The sequence below is a fragment of the Oryctolagus cuniculus genome, chromosome 15 (genome assembly GCF_964237555.1).
Source record: "Oryctolagus cuniculus chromosome 15, mOryCun1.1, whole genome shotgun sequence".
Taxonomy (NCBI): domain Eukaryota; kingdom Metazoa; phylum Chordata; class Mammalia; order Lagomorpha; family Leporidae; genus Oryctolagus; species Oryctolagus cuniculus.
The window spans coordinates 63,477,011-63,498,398 of NC_091446.1; the positions used below are offsets into that span (position 1 = coordinate 63,477,011).

The window sequence follows — 21,388 nt, forward strand, 5'->3', positions numbered from 1 at the left end:
GCTAAGTGAAATTAAGTCACCCACAAAATAACAATATTATACAAGGGGTCTTCAAAAACTTAGTAGAAAATACATATTACCAAAAAATCATGTGTGGATTTCAAAAATATTTCACCTGAAAATAAACTCACTAATTTGTTATACAATGGCTGACCTGAACCTAGTTTGAGGCACTTAGAGGAATAAGACATCAGTCTGAATAGAGATTCTGTAAGAGCAACATGCATTTTACGAAAATTGAAGCAGGAGCAAATATCAAATTGGTGGTGAAGCCTCAGTGGAAGAATAGTAAAATCACTGATGTTTTACAAAAAACAAAAAGCCCCAAATAAATTAGTAGTTTAGATGGACTTACTTCTAAGAGAACATTTAAAAACTTGCTGGGGCTGGGACTGTGACATAGCAAGTAAAGCTACCGCCTGCGGTGCCTGCACCCCATATGGGTGTTGGTTGGAGTCCCGGCTACTCCACTTCCAATCCAGCATCTACTGTGGCCTGGGAAAGCAGCAGAAGATGGCCCAAGTCCTTGGGCCCCTGCACTTGAATGGGAGACTCGGAAGACATTCATGGCTCCTGGCTTCAGATAGGCACAGCTCTCTCCATCGTGTCTATCTGGGGAGTGAATCAACGGAAGGAAGACCTCTCTCTCTCTGCTTCTGCCCTTCAAATAAAATAAATCTTAAAAAAAAAAACTTGCTGGGCTGGCGCTGCGGCTCACTAGGCTAATCCTCCGCCTGCAGCGTCGGCACACTGGGTTCTAGTCCCGGTCGGGGTGCCGGATTCTGTCCCGGTTGCCCCTCTTCCAGGCCAGCTCTCTGCTGTGGCCAGGGAGTGCAGTGGAGGATGGCCCAAGTGCTGGGGCCCTGCACCCCATGGGAGACCAGGAGAAGCACCTGGCTCCTACCTTCGGATCAGCGCAGTGCACCAGCCGTGGCAGCCATTGGAGGTTGAACCAATGGCAAAGGAAAACCTTTCTCTCTTTCTCTCACTTTCCACTCCGCCTGTCAAAAAAACAAAACAAAACAAAACAAAACTTGCCATGGGATCCCAAATCCTATTAATATGGGTAGTAAAAATGCCATCTTAAGTGCTACAGTGATCATATTAAGTGTCAAAGTAATCATATAAATAAGATCAAGTGTCTGGTAATAATAATAGAATTAAAAAGGAGAGAATGTTCCAACATGGGAAGCAGACCACACAGCAGACTCACAGAATGACAATTGCTTTCAGTAGCACTCTGACCTCATAATCAGCCCTTAAGGCATTCTGGTCTGGCTGAAAAGCCCATAAGAGCACTTTAGGCATGGAAAGCCAAGACACTGTGGCAAAAAAAGGTCCTACATGAAGGATCTCTGTGAGTGAAACCCCAGTGGAAAGAAGTGGTCATAAAAGAAGGAGGTACTTTTCTCTGAAGGGAGGAGAAAACTTCCACTTTGCTTTTGGCCTTATCTAAATACTGACAGAGTCTGTGGACTCAAAAGGCTTCCATAGCCAAGGAAGCTCATGTCAAGAGCCTTGAGTGATCATACATAAGAGTGTTAATTGTTAAATTAACAACAGGAGTCACTGTGCACTTACTTCCCATGCAGGACCTCTGTCCTCAATGAGTTGTATTATGAGAGTTAACTGCGAAATTTGTTCTCAGTTTTTTTGGGGTGTGTGTACAAATTGTTTAAATCTTTACTTAGTATAGAGTTTGTCTTCTGTGTATAAAGTTAACTGAAAATGAATCTTAATGGAGAATGGGACTGGGACTGGGACTGGGAATGGGAGAGGGAGGAGAAGGTGGGGTGGGAGTGTGAGTGAGAGTACAGGTATGGTGGGAAGAATCGCTATATTCCTAAAGTTGTACTTATGAAATTTGTACTCCTTAAATAAGTTTTTTTGGGAAAAATTAAATAAAAAATAAAATAAAGAAATTAGTAGTTTAGAAATGGACACATTGTTTTAAGAAGGGACTGGACAATGTTGAAGATGAAGGCGGCAGAAGATGACAATCCATATGGTTTGTGAGGAAGACAATTTAAACTTGCTCATGCCCTAACTGAGACAGACTCAGAACGGAAACAACAGCACCAGTGGAGACGTCTGAATTACCCCAGCTTTCACAATTCTGACTGAAAATGAAGGCGGAGCAAACTTTCTGCTTGATGGATGCCAAAGCCGTTGTGTTCAGAGCAGCTGCAGACAAGCACAGAGCTTTCAATGAAAACTTTAAACAAGTAGGATCAAGATTCTGAAGCATTTCTTCAAAGAATTTTTTTTTAAATTTATTTTACTTATTTGAAAGGCAGAGTTACTCAGGGGGAGGGGGAGGGAAGGAGGGAAGGAGAGAAAGAGAGAGAGAGGGAGAGAGTGAGAGGGAGAGGGAAAGAGACAGAAAGAGAAAATAAATTGATCTTCCATCTCCTGGTTCACTCTCTAAATAACCACCAATGGCCTGGTGGGACAGGCCAAAGCCAGAGCCAAGAGCTTCTTTTAGGTCTCCCATGTTAGTTCAGGGGCCCAAGCACTTGGGCCATCTTCTGCTGCTTTCTTAGATGCATTAGCAGAGAGCTGGATAGGAAGTGGAGCAGCAAGGACTCGAACTAGTGCCCATATGGATGGCAGTCACGGGCTGCGGCCTTACGTGCTATGCCGCAGTGCTGGTTCCGGAATTCTAACAGGAGACGAAACACGGCTTTATCAGTATGATTCTCAAGGCAAAGCATAGAGCAACCATGGCTGTGTGCTATGTGATGTGTGATTTAACACACACATATCCCAGATGCTAAAGCCTTTTACTTTTCCTATTTAAGGTATGAGTTCCCACTGGGTGTGGGTAGATGAAGGATGGAGTTATTGAAAGGGATTTTGAAGTTGAAAGGTGAACATAAAATTCTTAACACAGAAGGGCATGATAGAGTAGATGTTTCCACTCTGATCAATAACTTCTAATGTTCATTAACTTTTTTTTTAAAAGACTTATTTATTTATTTGAGAGGCAGAGTTACAGAAAGAGAGGGAGAGACAGAGAAAAGTTTTCCTTCTGCTGGTTCACTCCCCAAATGGCCGCAACGGCTGCAGCTGGGCTGATTCAAAGTCAGGAGCCATGATCTTCTTCTGGGTCTCTCATGTGGGTACAGGGCCCAAGTACAAGTACAAGTACAGTACTTTCCTAGGTATATTAGCAGGGAGCTGGATTTGATGTGGCCCAGCTGGGACTTGAACCGGAACCCATATGGGATGCTGGCACTGCAGGTGGAGGCTTAACCTACTATGCCACAACACCAGCCCCCATTAATTTCTTGTGAAACATCAAATACTGTAGTTGAAGACCAGAATGCTTATGCTGAGAATTATTATTTGAGCAGAGAGAGAGAATAATCTGAACTGAGTGGCTATTCATTTGATGATTTAGAAAAACTGTGGAATACAAATCACATTATGTCACTATTAAATCTAAATATATAACACTAGGCCTTTATTACATAGATATAATAAAAAATATTTATTGTGTACTTACTAACCACTCAGCACTATGCCAACAGCAGGAAGAGAAATAAAATTGCACTGGACATGTGCCTGGGTTTTATGGAGCCTATAGTTTAAATAACTTTCTTAAAGAAAAGATGATGCCAGCCAGAAAATTCTTATTTCTTGGTAACTGCCTTAGTAAAAACTCCAGAGGGCTACAAGAAGAAAGCTAGAGTAAGACCATACAGAAGAGCGTTATGGTTGGTAAAATGGCAAATGAACGAATATGCTTATTGCAGCTGAACTGTTGAGGCCAGAAGGCAACTGCTTATACATAATCTAATGGCAGCTTACTTGAATTGCAGACAGAATGGTCAAAAGGAAATATTCTTCCCTTAGATTTGGCATCAAAATGGTTTTCTTGACATACTATGAAGAGGTGGAAGGTGAAGAGTTACCATATCCTGTTACCAGTTGTTCAACAACCGGGTTATCTAGCCACCATTAAAAGGATGCACTTATATAAAACTGGGCTCCGGGTGACCAAAACAAGAGAAATTCTTCAGGATCTTGAGTGAGACAAGAATTCTTATACATGAGATCCAAAGCATAATGTGTTAAGGAAAAAAACCTGATAAATTAGAATTCATCAAAGTTAAAAAATTCTATGCTTGAAAATACTGAGAAAACACATAAATCATAGGTTGGGAGAAAATATTTGAAAATTGGATTTATATATAGAATTCTATAAATCTACAGTTCAGTATTGAAAACACCAACAACCTGATTTTAAAAAAATCTGAGTGAACATTTTGCCAAACAAAATATACAAAAGGCTAACAAGTACCTGAAGTGATGTTATAGATCACTATTCATTAGGGAACTGCCAATTAAAACCACAATTATAAACTACAACTCACCTATTGGAATTATTAATAAAAAAGACATACCTGGCCAGCGCCGCGGCTCACTAGGCTAATCCTCCACCTAGCGGCGCCGGCACACCGGGTTCTAGTCCCGGTCGGGGCGCCGGATTCTGTCCCGGTTGCCCCTCTTCCAGGCCAGCCCTCTGCTGTGGCCAGGGAGTGCAGTGGAGGATGGCCCAGGTGCTTGGGCCCTGCACCCCATGGGAGACCGGGAAAAGCACCTGGCTCCTGGCTCCTGCCATCGGATCAGCGCGGTGCGCCGGCCGCAGCGCGCCGGCCGCGGTGGCCATTGGAGGGTGAACCAACGGCAAAGGGAAGACCTTTCTCTCTGTCTCTCTCTCTCACTGTCCACTCTGCCTGTCAAAAAAAAAATAAATAAATAAATAAAAATAAAAAATAAAAAAGACATACCAGGTTGGCATTGTGGTGTAGTGGGTGAAGCCACTGCCTGCAATGCCAGCATTCCCTATGGGCACTGGTTCAAGTCCTGACCACCTCACTAAAGATCCAGTTCCTTGCTAATGCACCCAGGAAAGCAGCAGAGGATGGCTCAAGTGCCTGGGCCCTTGCCACTCATGTGGGAGACCAGGATGGAGTTCGGGGCTTCTGACTTTGGTCTGGCCGACCTGTTGTGGCCATTTGGGGAGTGAACCATCAGATGAAAGATTCTCTCTCTCTCTTTCTCTCTCTCTCTGTATCTCTGCCTTCCAAATAAATAAATAAATCTTTTTTTTTTTTTATTTTTTTGACAGGCAGAGTGGACAGTGAGAGAGAGAGACAGAGAGAGAAAGGTCTTCCTTTTGCCGTTGGTTCACCCTCCAATGGCCGCCGCTGCAGCCGGTGCACCGTGCTGATCCGATGGCAGGAGCCAGGATCCAGGTGCTTTTCCTGGTCTCCCATGGGGTGCAGGGCCCAAGCACCTGGGCCATCCTCCACTGCACTCCCTGGCCATAGCAGAGAGCTGGCCTGGAAGAGGGGCAACCGGGACAGAATCCGGCGCCCCAACCGGGACTAGAACCCGGTGTGCCGGCGCCGCAAGGTGGAGGATTAGCCTATTGAGCCACGGCACCGGCCTAAATAAATAAATCTTAACACACACAAAAGACACACAATTTTAAGTGTTGGTAAAGATGTTGACAAACATGAACTTTTACACATCACTGTGGGAATGTAAAATTTATAGACACTTAGGAAAACAGCTTGGCAGTTTCTTAAAAAGTTAAATATAAAGTTACCATATTATCCAGCCATTTTACTCTTAGGAATTTCCTCCAGAAAAACAAACACATAGGTCTATATAGACTCAAATGGGAATGTTTATAACAGCACTATTCATAATAGCCCCAAACTGGAACTGTTCAAATATCTATCAACTGGTGAGTGAATAAGCAAAACACAGTGTATGCCAACAATGGACTAATACTTACTATTTAGCAATAAAAAATAAACCACTAATGTAAGCATCAACAAGGAGAAACCTTACAAACATTATGCTTGATAAAAGATGCCAGACACAGAAGTCTACATCATTATATGATTGTGTTTATATGAAACATCCAGAAAGGATAAGTCTAGAGAGACAGAAAGCTGATTTCTGGTTGCCTGTGGCAAGGGGAGAAATGGAGAGTCACTGAAAACTGCATGAGAGATCTTTTTGGGGTGATGGAAATGTTCTAAAACCAATGGCAGTGATAATTACATAACTGGAAATTTACATTGACATATACTTAAAACAGGTGACATCTGGTATGTAAATTATGCCTCAATAAAGTTTAAAAAATAAAAAGCAAGAAGATGAGAAAAAGGGGAAGGAACATTGGCTTCTGGTGGAGTCATCTGTGAAGGCAGAACTCCATGCTGAAAGGTCACTGATGAGGGCAAACATGGTGGGGATGCTTTCCTTGCTTTCCGTTAATCAGGCAGAACAAATGCATGGGCCAGCAATCAACTCAATTGCCCACCTTCCTCTATGGCCCACAGAAAGGATAAAATAGCTGCCTTCCTTTTTCCTTATGCCACCTTTCACACATTTCATCATGACCATCTCTCCTCTGTTGAAGCTCCTGATTAGTTTTTTCTTTAAAGCTTTAATTCTTGTTTTAATACCATGTTATATATGAATATAGTATAACTGTTCTGTACACAGAAATCCCCCCCCCCCTTTTTTGACAGGCAGAGTGGACAATGAGAGAGAGACAGAAAGGTCTTCCTTTTGTTGTTGGTTCACCCTCCAATGGCTGCCGCGGCCGGCGCGCTATGGCCAGTGCACCGCGCTGATCCGAAGGCAGGAGCCAGGTGCTTCTCCTGGTCTCCCATGCGGGTGCAGGGCCCAAGCACTTGGGCCATCCTCCACTGCCCTCCCTGGCCACAGCAGAGAGCTGCCTGGAAGAGGGGCAACCGGGACAGAATCCGGCGCCCCAACCGGGACTAGAACCCAGGGTGCCGGCGCTGCAGGTGGAGGATAGGCCTATTGAGCCACAGCACCGGCCAGAAATCTTTTTTAAACTGTCCTTCGGTCTCCTGCTCCTGCACGTGGCCACTGCTGCTATTTCCGGAGTACCCTTCATAGGTATCACCAAGCCTGTCCTGGTCCAAGAATGCTGCTTCCTAGTGTAAACCCAACATCTCTTCACTGCTACCTGGCAGAAGAGGAACCTACCATCTCCACTGCTGACATTTCTTTAAGTATCTGATCTTCTCAAAGCATCGCTTTTTTCCTATCTTCATCCCTCCTGCTCCCAGAATGTTAGTGATTTCCCAAAATATCAACTGGATGAGCACTAGCATTTAAGGCCTTCTACTACTTTTTTCCATAACTCACCTTTCTAGCTGTCTCCCTAATAACCTGAGACTGCAGCCCAGAAATACTGGTTTCTCATTTCTTCAAAATCTTATGCTTATTTGAATCACAGAGAATAAGGAACAGCAAGAAGTAAGACTATGGACTCTGGAATAAAACAGCCTTTCCTGGTTTAGGATCTCAATGTCATCTCTTAGGAGAATGCGTCATCTCAGGAATAGAACTTTATAAGGATACAGTTTAAAAACTTGTCATGGGACCCCAAACCTCATTAAAAATGTCATCTTAACTGTGAAAGTGATCATATTAGTGTTAAAGTGAACATACAGATAGGATTAAGTGTTAAAATGACTATAAAAATAGGATCAAGTGTGGGGTACTTGTAGTAGACAGAATTAAAAATGAGAGAATGTTCCAACATGGGAAGCAGTCCACACAACAGACTCATAGAATGACAACTGCTTTAATTAACACTCTGACCTCAGAATCAGCCCTTCAGGCTTCCTTGGTCTGGCTGAAAAGCACATGAGAGCATTTCAGGCATGGAAAACCAAGACACTGTGGCAAAAAAAAAAAATTCTACATGAAGGATCTTGTGAGTGAGATCCCAACAGAAAGAAGTGGCCATCAAAGAAGGAGGTACTTTCTTTGAAGGGAGGAAAGAACTTCCACTTTGCTTATGATCTTGTCTAAATACTGACAGAGTTTGTAGATTCAAAAGGCTTCCATAGCCTAGGCAGCTCATGTCAAGAGCCTCGGGTGGTCACTGACATCATACATAAGAATGTTAATTGTTAAATTAACAACAGGAGTCACTGTGCACTTACTTCCCATGCAGGACCTCTGTCCTCAAGGAGTTGTATTATGAGAGATAACTGTAAAACTAGTTCTCAAACAGCTTTTTTGTGTGTGCGCGTGTGTGTGCAAATTGTGAAATCTTTACTTAGCATATAGTTGGCCTTCTGTGTACAAAGTTAATTGAAAGTGAATCTTGGCCGGTGCCACGGCTCAATAGGCTAATCCTCCACCTGCGGCGCCAGCACCCTGGTTCTAGTTCCGGTTGGGGCGCCGGATTCTGTCCTGGTTGCCCCTCTTCCAGGCAGCTCTCTGCTGTGGCCAGGGAGTGCAGTGGAGCGTGGCCCAGGTGCTTGGGCTCTGCACTGCATGGGAGACCAGGATAAGTACCTGGCTCCTGCCTTCGGATCAGAGTGGTGCGCCGGCCACAGTGCGCCGGCTGCAGCGGCCATTGGAGGGTGAACCAACGGCAAAAGGAAGACCTTTCTCTCTGTCTCTCTCTCTCTCTGTCTCTCTCTTTCAGTGTCCACTCTGCCTGTCAAAAAAAAAAAAAAAAAAAAAGTGAATCTTGAGCTGGCGCCGCAGCTCACTAGGCTAATCCTCTGCCTGTGGTGCCAGCACCCCGGGTTCTAGTCCTGGTTAGGGTGCTGGATTCTGTCCCGGTTGCACCTCTTCCAGTCCAGCTCTCTGCTGTGGCCTGGGAGTGCTATAGAAGATGGCCCAGGTCCTTGGGCCCTGTACCTGCATGGAAGACTAGGAGGAAGCACCTGGCTCCTGGCTATAGCAGCTACTTGGGGGGTGAACCAACGGAAAAAGGAAGACCTTTCTCTCTCTGTCTCTTTCTCTCTCACTGTCTAACTCTGCCTGTCAAAAATAAAAATAAATAAATAAATAAATAAATAAAGGAAAGTGAATCTTAGTGGAGAATGGGACTGGAAAGGGGAAAGGAAGGAGGAGGAGGAGTGGGAGTGTGGGTAGGAGGGCAGGTATGGCGAGAAGAAAAACTATATTCCTTTTTTTCTTTTTCTTTTTTTTTTTAAGATTTATTTATTTATTCAAAAGTCAGAGTTACACAGAGAGAGGAGAGGGAGGGAGGGAGGGAGGGAGGGAGAGAGAGAGAGAGAGAAGTCTTCCATCCAATGGTTCACTCTCCAGATGGCTGCAACGGCCGGAGCTGCGCTGATCCAAAGCCAGGAGCCAGGAGCTTCCTCCCTTTCTCCCTATGCGGGCACAGTGGCCCAAGGACTTGGGCCATCCTCTACTGCTATCCCAGGCCACAGCAGAGAGCTGGATTGGAAGAGGAGCAGCTGGTACTAGAACCGGAGCCCATATGGGATGCCAGCACTTCAGGCCAGGGTGTTAACCCGCTGTACCACAGTGCCAGCTCTGAAAAACTATATTCCTAAAGTCGTATATATAAAATTTGTATTCCTTAAAAATAAATAAATTAATTAATTAAAAAAAGAAAAATAACTAAGGCTCAGAACAGCATTTTTAACCAGAAAAAAAAAAAAGGATTTAATCTGCCAAGCAGGGCTGCTGAGTAATTGGGGGTTGGGGGTGGCATGTGAAGTGTCTGGTGTATCAGTGAGTGGCAGGCTCATTACTACAGAAGCAGTGGTAATGAATTTATTCTACTAAATTCTGAAACAGACTTTGTTCTCTGTGTAGGATCCTGAGGAGTAAGAAATAATGGAAAGGATGAGGTATATGATACTCATCATGAGAAAAAGAAAAATAAGAGGAAGAAAAACCCCTAATACGAAATCTCTCAATAGTAATTCACAATTTAGGTCTCCTGTGGGGGAATTATACGTTTCAAAGCTTATCAGGAAAAAGAATTAGTAGAGTCCTAGTCTTTCTAGTTTTATGGCCACACCTCAGGTGCTGTATTTCAGAGTGACTTTGGGGGTCGCCTAATAATAGAAGTTAATAGGTCTCTCTAGGTGCCATGCTAGCAATGTGTTTAGCATCTGTTATCCCATTACAACTAATGTTGTACAGCTTTCAAGAAATTGAGGATAAAGGAATTGGGACAGTTCACACTCAGGAATATTATCCACAGACATTAAAAACAGTAAATCATCTAACAGTTTCAGAAGAACAATTTGGTAAGTTCTAACCTTGCTGAACAGACAACAGTATTAGTGAGCAGGGGTAGACACAGGCTTCTGGGGTTGGGGCTCTGAGAGGAAACATATAGAGCAAATCCCTTTATAACCTGTGCTTGTCAAAATCCTACTAGGCATCTAAGGCCAAGTTTACACTGTGCCCCCTCCAAGAAATCTTCCTGTGTTTTCAGTTGGCTCTGATCTTTATCACTTGAATTCTAAAAAGATCTTATACCTTTAATGGAGTACTCAACACACTGATCTTTGCGTTTGAGAAATATTTGCCTAGGAGACACTCAGCATACGCTGAACACGAAAAGATGAAAAAGACACTGGTCTCAAGAGGTTAAACGCTGCCCAAGTTGCCTTGTGTTATATTTACTATTTAAGAAAATTTTGAGAAGTAAAGGGACACACAGATAAAAGAGAGAGAGCACCTTTCTGCTGGCTCATTCCCCCAAATGCCTGCAATGGCTACAGCTGGGCCAGGTCCAATCTGGGGGCCAGGAATTCAAGCCAGGTTTCCTACATGGGTCCCAGGGTCCCAACCACTTGTGCCATCTTCTGTGCCTCCTAGCATCCCTTTAGAAGGAAGCTGGAACTGGGAGCCAGAGCCAGGATTTGAACCCAGGTATTCTGATAGGGACATGGACATCATAACTGCTAGGGTAAATGTGTGCCCATTTGTTTAATAATCTTTCTTCCTCCATTAGGAATGCCAAGTTCTATGAGGGCAGAGACTTTGCTTGCTCATTACCATATTCCCGAGATTTAGAAGAGCATTTTGCATATAGTGGGTGCTCAATAAATGTTATGAATGTGAATATGACATTATACAGTTCTTTGCATACAGATTTTTCTCTTAGTAGACTACTACAAATGATGTATTTCTTAATGATAAAGGAAAGTTTATCTTTAATCTTGCTCACAGCCCCTGGCTAAGAGACTTGCACACAGCAATGCCTGCCACTGAACTGAACTGTAATTTCCAATTTCAGCCTTGACTCTAGAAATTAAGAAGTCAGTGGCTTCCACACTCAGAGAGGATCATCACTGTGAATCACATTTTTGAAGTTGCAGAAAACTCTTTGTTCGATAAAAACATGACGGTTGCTCTGCACAGCCACTGCGTAATTTTTCCCAGGAAGGGCAGGTTCCCTGGATCTCCAAGCCATCGCGCAGCTGGAGACACTGACACAGCGTGGCATCTCCACAGCAGTGGCTCGCAAGCTTAGAGTCACTGGGGAGCCTGGACCCACCCACTGAGTGTCTGCTTTCTTTGGTTTGCAGAGACTACATTTCTTGAAAATTCTCCAAGTGACCTTACTGTTGAGAGGCACTGCTCTAGAGGACGAGCAAGGCGAGGAGAAACAGCACTTTGCTTCGGAATGGACAAGATCTGGAAAAGGAAGCCATGACTTTAGCCCAGACTCTGGGTGGGTCGTGACCTTCGCTTTGTCTCTGCTTCTTTCTTGTCAGAGGCACAAGGCTGTTAGACGCAGGGAGGACGACGGATGTGAAGCTCTGCGTGGTCATGAAGTCATACACAAGCACTTACTTAACACCACCAGCAGGACTTTCAATCTTTTAGGTCTGGCTTAGTATCTTGATACAGAACCTCACACAGAAATTAATTCATGCGAGCCAAAGGAAACCTTACATCTTCATGTTAACGAATTCAAAATGGAATAAAGGAAGTAATTGGAAAGCAAATGATGATTCCCCTCTGGTTCCAGGGAGCTGGACTTGTGACCTTAGGAGCAAAGGCCCTTCACTAACTCTCATTGTAGTTAATTGCTATGTTCACAAACCATTTAATCAACACAAGAAGACAATCAATCTTAATCTCCTTGCTAAAGCTGGAAATTCTGGCCAGAAGCAACTGAACACCCCCAGATTTGCCTCATCTGACAAAATCTGTGCTTTCACTGCAGGTCTTCAGGTCCTACATTAACTCCCTCCCGCCAAAGCGAAAATACTCTAGTCCTTCAAGGGAGATGTCTCTGGCACCCAATTCGTTGTTTTTAAATATAAATTCAAAATAAAATACGAATTAGCCCGGCATGATAGAGAGTTGATTCAAGGTCAGAACACTGCCTGGACCAACCTTTAAGTCTGGGCAAAAGAAAGGAGTGTTTTCTAATGCAAATACCATGCTTTCAGCAAAGGGGCTACAAGAGACCACTCCGACCTTTGAAATCAATTTACTGAAATCAGAAAATTCCAACAGATTCAGGCTGGGTCCTGGGTGGTGCAGAAACACTCTCTGGGAGAGGAGTATTTTTCTCTGTCATTTTCCATCAATGGTGCATTTCTCCCCCACAGCCAAGAGCAGCCCTGCGGTGGGAACAGGCTGGACTGAACTCAGGAGTTGATGCGGTCTGTCAGAGGCCAGCCTGTCCTCAGCTGCAGTTCACAGCCTGCTTTCAGCAGCCAAGACAAACAGGAACAAGCTTCGCTGACAAGTGCTCCCCACCAAAGTGGGCAATGCTGTTCAAGCAAGATCTCTTACAAAAGACCCAGAAAACGGGACAACCACTGACGAGCCTGCTTCTTACTTTCAGTTATCAAGTGTTTAAAGACAAGGCTCTTGTAGCAAGCATCTCTCAAAGCATAAGGTCAATAAAGTAACTTGTCTATCATCACGGAAACCTTGGAGGAGACAGGACCTGATTTCAAATCTTCTAGCCTCAAGTCTACCACATCCCACCACACCACACCACACCTACTCATTTCTCAGGTAGTATTTTTAATGCCAGGTGAGCTTTCTGGCCACAACCAGATGGTAACCATAGTCCAGTGGCAAGGTTTTGGGCTGGGATTGAGAAGATCTGGTTCTAGCCTAGCACTGCTCTGTGTTTCATTTTTCAGAGTCCGAATCTCTTTCCTGATTTCTAATCAAGTTTGTCCATCCCACTTGCTGACAAAACCCCAGAAGCTGACTCGGTTCCCTCATCTGCGCTCCTCTTTGCTTGCTCCAGGTGCAGCCGGTGTTGCAGAGCGGCACCGCCCAGTGCTGCCACACATCCACAGTCTGCACGCTCAATGCTGCTCCACGTCATCTCTTCCTAGATTCTCTCCTGACCTTCTTGCCCGTCTTTTTGTTTCTACGCTTGCTTCTTTCCAGACTATCTCCCACAAAGCTGCCGGTCATCTCTTTAAATGCATCACTGCTCACAGCCCTTCACTAGTTCCCACTGCCCTGAGCATGAATGGGAAACTCCTCCCACACCTGCACGTTCTGGCCCCTGTCTCCCCCGCCACCTCACCTCAGGCCACTCTCCTCTAAGCTCAGTGTGCTCTCACCGCGCTGGTCCCCCTTCAGTTCCTCACACCTGCCACGTTTGTCTGGCCTGCTTCTGATGTGCTGCTTCCAGGCTGGGGCTAGAGTTGTGGCACAGTGGGTTAAGCCACCCTTGTGATGCTGGCATCCCATCCTGGAGGCCAGTTTGAGTCCTGCTCTACTTCTGATCTAGCTCCCTGCTAATGTGCCTGGGAAAGCAGAAGATGGCCCAAACGCTTGGGTCCCTGCAGCCAGGTGGGAGACCTGGATGAAGTTCCTGGCTCCTGCTTCGGGCTGCCTCAGCCCTGACTGTTGGAACCATTTAGGGAGTGAACCAGCAGATGGAAAGAGTGACCCATGCCCCATCTCCGCCTTGCTTCCACTGCTGCACCTTTCAAAAAAAATTCTTAAAAAAATCCCAACTGCTCCATCTGATATTCTGTCTGCGCAGCTGAGCAGACGCTGATACTGTTTCCTTTTGTACAGCGCCTTCTCTTCCTTCTGCCGGGTCTGCCTCCTCCTCGTCCTCTACTTTCTCACTTGTCATCTAATATGCCTTCCAACTGGACCACGCTACCCAACAGCTGTCCCAAAATGTGCAAATGACTGTGACTTCACCAAAACAAATGGAGGTTTTCACCCTTACCTGCTGGATCCTCTCTGTGACACGGGACAGTGGCCACCTCGGTGTCTGGGCCCTCTACTTGCTTGAATTTGGCGTCATTTCTCTCTAGGCATTTCTCTAACCATTCCTGCCAGCTCTGGTGCTGGGGCTGCTTCATGTTGATATTCTGTTAGATCATCTCCTTGGTCCACAGTTCTTCTCTGCCTAATATCCTTCCTTGGGCAACTCCAACTGTTCTCACTCTAAAAGCCTGCTAATGACTCCCAGATCCACCTCAGACCCGAGGCAGACCTGAACATCCAGCTGTCTGCTCATTTTCTCTTCTTGGATGGTCCACAGGCTTCTGAAATTCAAGATAACCACAGCCGAACTCTTGATCTCCCCACCTGAAGGAGCTGCATTTAAAATGCTCAATCTCGGTTCACAGTGCCATCCTCTGCCTGAACAACAAATCTGGGAGTTTTCTGGACTCTGTTCTTCCTCACTCATTGCTTATTTTTCCTCTCCCTTTAGACCTGATGTACCAGAGATGGACACTTTGGAACCCTTCGCTCACGGCATGCTGCCATCATGCTGTTGGTACTTTTACCAAAACCACACATTCCCATGGCTTCCCTCCTCCAGCCAAAGCTGCTTACCTTTCCCTCTTTGAAGTGCTTTTTGAGCTGCTTCTGCATGGCAGTCAGCTTCTTGGACTGCACCCCACTGTACGCCAGCAACATGCCACCAAACTGCCTCTCAGTAATCCTCCCGTCCACCGGGTCATGGCGTTCAAACTGGGGAGGAAACAGAAAGAGTGTTCTTGGAGTCCGCTGGGAGATGCTTTGATGCGGAACGTCCCACTGTGTTAGATGGCAGAAAACAGTTGATGACTTTCTTTTTGGACTATAATTCTCTGAAAGATCTGTAAAAAAAATATGAAGAAACAGGAGATCTTCTCCTAGATCCACTCCTAATTATGGCTTCAGGAAAAACGCCCACCTGCTCTGTGCTTTAATTTCCTCAAAGGTAAAACAAAACTGTTAAAAACCTCTCATATGGTCATAAACCAGGAACATCCTTGTGGGGACAAAAAAACAATTTTAAAGCTCCATACAGATTCATGCCCTTTAATAATAAGTGCTTTTTAGATCATCCATGTCCCTGCTTCTCAGAAAAAGCTTAAAAGCTAATTATTGGGCCGGCGCCGCGGCTCACTAGGCTAATCCTCCGCCTAGCGGCGCCGGCACACCGGGTTCTAGTCCCGGTCGGGGCGCCGGATTCTGTCCCGGTTGCCCCTCTTCCAGGCCAGCCCTCTGCTGTGGCCAGGGAGTGCAGTGGAGGATGGCCCAGGTGCTTGGGCCCTGCACCCCATGGGAGACCAGGAAAAGCACCTGGCTCCTGGCTCCTGCCTTCGGATCAGCGCGGTGCGCCGGCCGCAGCGCGCCAGCCGCGGCGGCCATTGGAGGGTGAACCAACGGCAAAGGAAGACCTTTCTCTCTGTCTCTCTCTCTCACTGTCCACTCTGCCTGTCAAAAAACAAAAAACAGACAAAAAAAAAAAAAAAGCTAATTATTACGAATTTGGTCAATTACAGATGTATAGTCAAATTCCTCAATATGTATTTGATATTGTTAGTCCTCTAGATATTTAAGGATTTCAGAGAAGTTTTCCCCAAAATGGTCACCAAATGTCAGGACATCATTAGGGCTTAGGGAAAAACACATACAGAGTGGAGGATGCCTTCATGAGACCTGCTCCCCACAAAGCTAGAAAAACCATTAAGTTTATCTAAATACACAGATGGAAAGGTTAAGTCTAAAGAATCCCTAGCTAATCTAAGTGATATCAGAAAACTGACTTTCATCAAAAAAGGGAGCTAAGGAAGCTCTGTCTCTGCTGTAGTATTAATGATACTAACAAGTACACGAGTTATCAACGGCTGAAGATGGGCCCAGCAACCAGGTGGAAGGTAGGTGATTTGAAGATCGTAAAATAAGAGTAAAACTGGAAGACGGTAACATTTCCACATGGTTTTACTGGAGAAGAACAGACGCCTACGTAGCAGGGCATAGACAGAAGATGTCACTGAGTAAGTTTCTAATACTGTGTGAGTCACGGAGAAAGGAGGAAATTCAGTTTCTATCCTTTGGGACACCATCTGAGTCTAGCAGGGAGATCAGACATACCTATAAAACACAGAATAAGGCAGCTGGTAGTCGAGTGAATTTTCTTTCAATTCTCATTTCCTCAGTCACCATGGTAAACTGATACTTATTTAATGTGCTTCCTCAGTGAGCAAAACCCAAGAACCGTATTTTAATAACAGGAACCATTTACTGAGCAAGTACTATGGGCCAGGTACTACATTTGTGTATATATACATTTTTTAAAAGATTTATTTGAAAGTCAGAGTTACAGAGAGGGAGGAATAGAGCGAGCAAGATCTTCCATCTGCTGGTTCACTCCCCAGATAGCCACAAAGGCTGGCGCTGGGCCAGGAGCTTCACTGTGGTCTCCCACATGGGTGGCAGGGGCCCAAGTAATTGGGCCACCTTCCACTGCTTTCCCAGGCACACAAGCAGGGAGCTGGAATGGAAGTGGAGTGGGAACCATTCAAATGGATGCCAGAGTTGCAGACACTGGCTTTACCTGTTACTCCACAACACCAGCTCCTATTCTGTCATCTAATCACTACAAGTCTGTGTGTTAGTTCCACTTTGCAGATGAGAAAACTGAGGCAACATTCAGGTACATGTGGCAGAGTTCAGATTCAAACTCAGCCCTGTCTCGGACCAGAGACCATCTCTCAACGTCATCCAGTTTCCTACTTCTAGGCAGTAGTACGCACATAGGTAGCACCATGTTGTTTTGGACACACTTATATAGCTATGGGGTGTCTTAGCCATATTTAAGTGAGAGGCAAAACTATTTCTGAAGAGACCAGCATCATCCTTATTAAGAGAAAGCCTCCTTGTCTACTCAACCTCTCAGCTGTTTCATGTTTGTCATGGCATCACTTTCTATAGAGCTGATTAATCTGACAATACCAGAAGTTTTAAGGATTCAATTTAAGGTTGATTGATGGCTCAATTTACCATCCTGAAATAAGATGGAGGTCTAACAAAATTTTGCAAATAGGTGTCCTTTCTGCGACTCTCACATCAGCTTTTCAGCAAAATCTGGAGCCCGGGCTTCTTCAAGCGAAGGCAAACAAAGCTGGGGTCTCTGCTCCCCAGGACAGGCTTCGGTAATCTAGGGTATTCATTCTACCTTCAGCTGAGAAACGTCGCAGCAGTGGGGCAATCCCGTATACTTGAACTAGATGGGCTTTCAGCTCTCTCCTGCAAGATAGACTGATTTGAGGTTGACATGATTTCTGTTTATTAACGTTGGCAGCAGCTGTAGCTTGCTCAAGGCTTATGAAAGGCCATTAGTCTCTGTTTTCCTGGGAGCATAGAGCATCACCTCTGTTATGTTTCAAAGGCACTGGAGATACCCAAGTACTATTTAAATGCTAAAGTACAGAGGCCAGCAATGTGGCGCAGCGGGTTAGTGCCCTGGCCTGAAGTGTCGGTATTCCATATGGGCACCGGTTCTAGTCCCAGCTGCTCCTTTTCAGATCAAGCTCTCTGCTGTGGCCTGGGAAAGCAGTAGAAGATGGCCCAAGTCCTTGGGCCCCTGCACCCACGTGGGACACTCAGAAAAAGCTCCTGGGCTTCGGATCGGTGCAGCTCTGGCTGTTGCAGTCACCTGGGGAGTGAACCAGCGGATGGAAGACCTTTCTTCCACGTCTTCCGGGTCTCCCATGTGGGTGCAGGGGTCCAAGGACTTGGGCCATCATCTGCTGCCCTCCCAGGCCACAGCACAGAGCTGTGGAGCAGCCGGGACTCACACTGGTGCCCATATGGGATGTCAGCACTGCAGGTGGTAGACTCACTCGTCATGGCATAGCACTGGCCCCAATTGTCACTATTTTTAAGTAACTGAAACCCAAAAGGGCTTAAAAACTATAAGCTTCAGCTGTTCCATATAGTATGGCCCATGGTAAGCCTTACTACTTCAGCTCTGTAATTTGATTCTAGGCAGCACCTCTCCTTTAAGGTTTCTAGATTCTTCTGAGGAAATAACACTGCCTTCTTTCTGAGGCCTTAAACATGCCTGCAGAGGGCTGTTTCAATCTTCTCTTCTCCTTCTCTTTTCTTTCTCTCTCTCTCCCCTCCCTCCCTTCCTTCCTTCCTCCCTGCCTCCCTCCCTTCCTTCCTTCCTTCCTTCCTTCCTTCCTTCCTTCCTTCCTTCCTTCTTTCCTTCCTTCCTTTCGACAGGCAGAGTTAGACAGTGAGAAAGACAGAAAGGTCTTCCTTTTCCATTGTTCACCACCCAAATGGCCACTATGGCTAGCATGTTGCACTGATCTGAAGCCATGACCCAGGTGCTTTCTCCTGGTCTCCCATGCGGGTGCAGGGCCCAAGCCCTTGGGCCATCCTCTACTGCCTTCCTGGGCCACAGCAGATATCTGGACTGGAAGAGGAGCAACCAGGACAGAAGGGCTGTTTCTCTTTACACACAAAGCTGATAATGGAAACACAGAATTTATTTCCTATTCACTCAACAAGTATTATATGCTAAGGCAACTTATATATATATATATATATATATATATATAAAATATATATAAATTCATTTATTTATTTGGAAGGTAGAGTTAAAGAGAAAGAGGAGAGAGAGAGAGAGACAGAGAGAGAGATAACTTCATTTGCTGATTCACTCCCCTAATAGCCCCAGTGACCAAGGCTGGACCAGGCCAAAGCCAGGAGCTTCATCTGGGTCTCCCATATGGATGGCAGAGCCCCAGTACCATCTTCCATAGCTTTGCCAGGCACATTAACAGGGAGCTGGGCAATGGAGAAGCCAGGATTCAAATCAGCACTCATATGGGATGCTGGCATTGCAGATGGTGGCTTAACCTGCTGTGCCACAACACCAGCCCCTAGGAGTAGATTTTCAAAGGCAAAGTGAGACATCCTGAGGCTCTAGGGAACAGAGACATCACCCTAAGCTTGGACAATCTTGTTGGTGTGCTCCCAGGTTGCCATACACATGCAATCAGTGCCCACTGCAGGGGAGGGTCAGACACAGGTCACTGCAACAGTATCACGCAGTAAAAAGCCTTATTATTGTACATTTGGAAGCAATTAAATCACTGGCTTGTATTTTACTTAGCCAAACACATGTTCTTCTTCTGTTGGGACCTCTTATGTTCCATTTCAATGATAATTCAGGAATTCTACTCTGTTGGATCCCGAGGCACAGAGCACATGCATCCCAGCACCGCCCACCACCTGTGTTACTTTTCTGTGTTTAGGAGGAGGGTTGAACAGCTTAGCTTTTCTATCTGCAGTCACTGCCACTTTCTGAACTGGATACAAGCTGTGTGTCCCCCTGTTGTTCCCCAGGGGACTTCAGAGTAGGCCAAGAGGGGCCAGAAGAGTGGAGCCAAAAACTCTCCAAGACTTCTCCTGGCGTGCTGTGCTGCACGTTTCCACGTGTGCCCTTTGCTGAGGGAAGGACGGATGGTACACCTATCTGAAATGATCTGAGGACGACGGCAAGCCAGGAAAACAAAAACACCTATAGGAACGAAGGTGAAAAACGAGCTTAGAAAAACAGTGGAAGGAAAACCAAGTCGGTGTCTGTAAGTGGGTCTCCATATTACAGGCTTTGAGGTTATTGTATTCCAACAATGTAAACCTCAACCTACTCATTTCAGACAGTTATCTTTCAGGAGAGTCTGTGTAAGACCCACAGTAAATCCCTCCCTCATATAAGGATTTCAGAATACTGTTTTTTGGTTAGGCTTTTCCTGGTTTCTGAACTGCACAACCCAAAACTGCAGAGTGATCTCAGGCCACAGGGATGAACACATCTATGTCTTCAACCCTACAGTAAATGGCTTTTGAGATTGTCCCCATGCCTCGGCTGCTATTATCAGGAGTCTCAGAATAACTGTCTAGTATGCCCATCAAAAGGAAAGATGATTCCAGGCCAAGTTCTCTACTGTAAACCCACCTGGTAAGCATGACACAGCCACCTCATGGTTTGAACTGAAATCTGTGTTTCTGCAATTGGCAGGGGACACCAGAGATCCAGGAGCTGGAACTTTCTTCATCTTTAAATACAAGCAGCACTGTCACTGTCAACACTAATATGACTGTCTTTTGATTCACTGGCAAGCTGAGGAGGAAGATCCACAGCTTAGAATGGATGCAACATAGTTCAGTGCCTTCTGTAAGGGCCAGAATAATCTAGTAGTCTCAGACCACATGCTTCTAGATCACCAAACTGCTAGACTCTTCTACATCAAATCCAAAGATTGCTTCCATTTTAGACAAACTTCTGGGGGCAGGGCATTGTGGCACAGCCGGTTAAGTTGCCACATACATCCTATATGGGCACTGGGTTTGAGACCTTGTTGCTTCACTTCCTATCCAGCTCCCTGTTAATGTGGCTTGGGAAAGCAGTGGAGGATGGCCCAAATCTTTGGGACTCTGCATCCATGTGGGTGACCCAGAGGAAGCTCCTGGCTCCTGGCTTCTGCCTAGTATAGCCCTGGCTGTTTCTGCCATTTGGGGAGTAAACCAGTGGATCGAAGATCCCTCTCTCTTAAATTCTGCTTTTCAAATAAATAAAAATAAATCTTAAATAACAAACAAAAAAAAAGCAAGTTTGGTGACCAACTGACTAAATGACACAGTCTCAATCATATAGATCAGGAAAAGGTGAACTTTATAGTAAACAAAAACAAAAATAAATCTCACACACACAAAAATTAACCTTCCAGTTGACAGCCAAAAACAGGAAGACAGGAAGATAATAAGTCTGACGTATGAATTTATTACAGGATAATAAAATCAGGATTTATTTGACTTAGGGTTCCAGGAAAAATATCTTAGATCTGGAACAGAGAGTTTCAAAGTTTGATTAACTTTGGCTTTATTCCTCAGAAAGTAATGTGCTGAAGTGACTAAGAATTTGGTGTTTGGAAGGCAAGACCTGTGCCCCAAATTCTGGCTTGGACCCATGCTTGCTGGTGTGTTATTTACCCCTCAAGGCCTTCAAACTCTCCTTACCAAAAATGGGAGACAACAGTCATGATCTCCAAGTGTTGTTGAATGAGTTAACTTTAACTGGGATAATATATGTAAAGACAACACAGTTAGCACTCAATGAACAGAACAATTAATATTTTTTTTCACCATAGTATTACTGCCTAGGAAGATAATAGCCTCAATTGATCCTCTGTTCATAGTATTAACTAAGCTCAATTACTCCTTCTCATCCTTCTTTTTATAATTGCTTTTGCCCAGTCTTTACTTACTGATTACAACTTTCATATTCAAAGAGCAGAAA

The 21,388-nt window shown here is 45.0% G+C and overlaps 1 protein-coding gene across 6 annotated transcripts in view; it reads right to left on the reverse strand.

Moving 5' to 3' along the window:
• MICU1 (mitochondrial calcium uptake 1) overlaps window positions 1–21,388 on the reverse strand; it is a 229,765-nt gene that overhangs the window by 22,921 nt on the left and 185,456 nt on the right. For all 6 annotated transcript variants that reach the window (XM_002718431.5, XM_051823786.2, XM_070057806.1 and 3 more), the window contains one exon: window positions 14,638–14,775. In XM_002718431.5, coding sequence (XP_002718477.1) covers window positions 14,638–14,775 — 138 coding nt within the window. The remainder of the gene's footprint in view (window positions 1–14,637; window positions 14,776–21,388) is intronic.